Source organism: Lactuca saligna, chromosome 1, assembly GCF_052625555.1.
Source record: "Lactuca saligna cultivar CGN05327 chromosome 1, ASM5262555v1, whole genome shotgun sequence".
In the NCBI taxonomy this organism is placed as follows: domain Eukaryota; kingdom Viridiplantae; phylum Streptophyta; class Magnoliopsida; order Asterales; family Asteraceae; genus Lactuca; species Lactuca saligna.
Genome location: NC_136417.1, coordinates 4,019,298 through 4,022,676, shown reverse-complemented (window position 1 = coordinate 4,022,676; position 3,379 = coordinate 4,019,298). Strand labels below are relative to the sequence as shown.

The following is a 3,379-nucleotide window of genomic DNA, read 5'->3' as shown; positions in this document are numbered from 1 at the left end:
AATTCTTGATCACAATTCCAGATCCCTTTTCTAGATACGTATTCATGATGAAAACACTATGGATCAAGATTCCGAATAAAAACGCTCTAGATCCATATTCCAGAATTGTTCCTCGTATTCCGAATGAGTTCTTAGTATTGCGGACGTGTTATACAAATTCTGGATCCATTTCAAACTAGTCAAAATGAGGATATTTATAATATTTTTTGATCTATCATACATATATAATTGCATAAATTATGTATGTTTTAACGTACAGTCTAAATTAAATACATATAATTATAAACTTACATATAAAAATTGATACTCATCACCGCTAGACGAAAACATTTGCAGTTGGATTGATAGTCCATAATTACTGAGTTTGAAACGGTCTTCGAAATGTATGTTCAAGCACAAGTAACGTCCAAATGAACTTCGAAACAATATTTATATGGGGATCACAAAACCGGATCGGATCCTATAACTGTTACGATGGTATTTTTAAAATATCATTGTAAAATGGTTAGATTAGTCAATTTCCTTATATTAAATTTACAATTTATTGTAAAAAATCTAGGAAAATTGTTAGAAAAATCTCAATATTTTTGAAAAACTTTCATTTTAGTCAAAAAAAAAAAAAAAAAAAAACCCGAACATAAAAGTCTCAATTATTTTATTTTGGTTCAAATTAACAAATTTTTTTTTTTTTTATTTTAACAGGAAATATAGTGTAAAATCAAATATTCAAATTTTTTTTATTTAGAATTTTTCTTTTTTAGACTAAAATAAATTTTTTCCAAAAATATAAAATAAAAACTCAACGTGCAAAACATATGAACCATTAAGATGGAAGAAATTCATAGTGACCCATTAAGATCGAGAGAATTCCCTTATTACCCTCATCTTTATCTTTTCTTATTTATTGCCGCCTCCGTCTTTCTCCCAGATTAACCTTCATCAGCCACCTAGCACCGTCGCCGTCGTCCTTACCGGAAGCCACCGTCTTCATCGTCGCTGTCTTCCCCAAAGCAGACAACCTTGCCATCTTCACACTTCGACTTCAGAGGTTAGATCTAAAACCAGAGTAAACTATAAGTGTAAATGAGAGGTTTTGTATCAGCTTCGGCGTGGTGCTGCTGGAACCGGTAACTGGAACAGAACCACACGAAGGAGATGGGGTTCGTCAGAGATGGGCATGGAGGAATTATAGGGCAGGGATTCTTCCGAGATGTGGTAATCGAATTCTCGCTTTTCAATCAGACGATTTTTGCTTTATCTTGATTTGGTGTATTTGTTGAAGTTGTTTCTTTTAAAAGGTTACCAAACAACACTGTATCTCCTAACCTTGTCAAACGCAATTCCTCTTAAACCCTAGCAAGATTGATTCAAAATCAATGTCCCAACTTAAGCCCTCAACGTCATGTATATCTTCCAATCACCAGATTCACAATTCCTCTCATGTATTTCTTCAACATCATTGGAAGCTATTTCAATCCAATATCTCTCACCCTTCAAGATTATCACATTTCCCTTCAATCAACTGCAATCTTCGGGACATCCGCCAACGTATCGCCACCGTGAAAAACGCACAGAAAATAACAGAAGCAATGAAACTCGTAGCAGCAGCAAAGGTCCGAAGAGCCCAAGAAGCAGTTGTTAATGGCCGACCATTCTCCGAAGCACTTATCGATGTTATCTATAGCATCAACCAACAGTGCCAATTGGAAGATGTTGACATACCTTTAACAGACATTAGACCTGTCAAAAAAGTCGCCCTTGTTGTAATAAGTGGAGAAAGAGGTCTATGTGGGGGTTTCAACAATATTATTCTTCGAAAAGCTGAAACCCGAATTGCTGAATTGAAGAATCTCGGACTTGATTACACTGTTATTAGTGTTGGGAAGAAGGGGAATTCGTATTTCTTAAGAAGACCTAGTGTTTCGGTTGATAGGTTCATTGAAGGAGAGGGTTTTCCGAGTGTAAAAGACTCTCAGGTGATTGCAGATGATGTGTTCTCCTTGTTTGTAAGTGAAGAGGTTGATAAAGTGGAACTTCTGTATACAAAATTCGTTTCTTTGGTGAAATCTAATCCTGTGATTCAAACATTGCTTCCTTTGTCTGCTAAAGGAGAAGTTGTAGACGGAAATGGTAATTGTGTTGATGCAAATGAAGATGAGTTTTTTAGATTAACTACAAAAGAGGGGAAATTAGCAGTGGAGAGGGATAAATTGATGAGGAAAAAGGAGGGTTTTTTACCGAATATGGAGTTTGAACAAGACCCTGTTCAGATTCTTGATGCATTGATGCCTCTTTATTTGAACAATCAGATATTGAGGGCGTTACAGGAGTCATTAGCAAGTGAGCTTGCTTCCAGGATGAATGCAATGAGTAATGCTACTGATAATGCACTTGAGTTGCAGAAGGATCTTTCAAATGCTTATAATCGTCAAAGACAGACTAAGATTACCAATGAAATACTGGAGATTGTTGCTGGAGCTGAAGCACTTTTATAGTCTCTAATTGAATCAAGAGTTATATTGTTTAGAATCCATAAAGATGTTACTGTGGTTTGGAGTTGAAATGTAATTTAATTCTCAGTTTGCTACAATTGTAAACATAAACATTGTTCAAATCTTCATTGTCAAAATCAAGCTAATCTGAAAAAGGTATGTATTTCTTTCTTTCCTCAGTTTGTTTTCTTTATATAATTGATTGATTGGAATAGTCTCCATTGGGTAGTTTAACGTGCATGCTAGATAAGTGTTTGATAAAATGCCAAAATGAAGTTTCCTGTAGGTGTAAACCTTTAGCTACCCACAACCACAATCATGCATTGTTTTTTTTGGGTATTAATATGCATAATTGGCATTATACATGTTTGAGACTCATCTGTTGATATATCGACTTAATATGGATGACATACCATAAATCAATATGAAGTCGGTAGTTACAAACATGTTGCTATTGTAAATAACTAAATAAAAATGTGTATTGTTGCAATTTTTCTACAGCCTATCATATCTAACAGTTTTTTATTAAGCGAAAATCTGTAAATTTTAGAGAAAATGAAAACACAACTAAAATGAAGGAATGCATAAATAAAATGGTCATTTGATCTATCATACAAAATGAACACCTGTTTCGTATCTGATAGCATTGGAAAATCATTTTGTGATGCGAATTCACTTTTTGAATTGTTCCCACCAGTAAAAAACTTTTGGAAAATTATGAATTCGAACAAATTACTGAAATCGTCCCTATGGTTTGTTGTAATTTCACGTTTGGTCCCTAAGTTTCTTTTGGCATTCGGGACAGTCCACATTTGATTTTGTTTTTCGTCCCGGACCAATTTGGAATGACCACTTTGCCTATTCAAATTTCTTTTTTACTTAGTTTT

General features: G+C 34.3%; 1 protein-coding gene across 1 annotated transcript; it reads left to right on the top strand.

Annotated features, from left to right (window-relative positions):
• The first annotated feature begins 850 nt into the window (after positions 1–850).
• Positions 851–2,671, top strand: LOC145031188 (ATP synthase gamma chain, chloroplastic-like). The gene has a single exon (XM_078979729.1). The coding sequence runs from the start codon at positions 1,377–1,379 to the stop codon at positions 2,493–2,495; it is 1,119 nt and encodes a 372-aa protein (XP_078835855.1). The 5' UTR covers positions 851–1,376; the 3' UTR covers positions 2,496–2,671.
• The last annotated feature ends 708 nt before the right edge of the window (positions 2,672–3,379 follow it).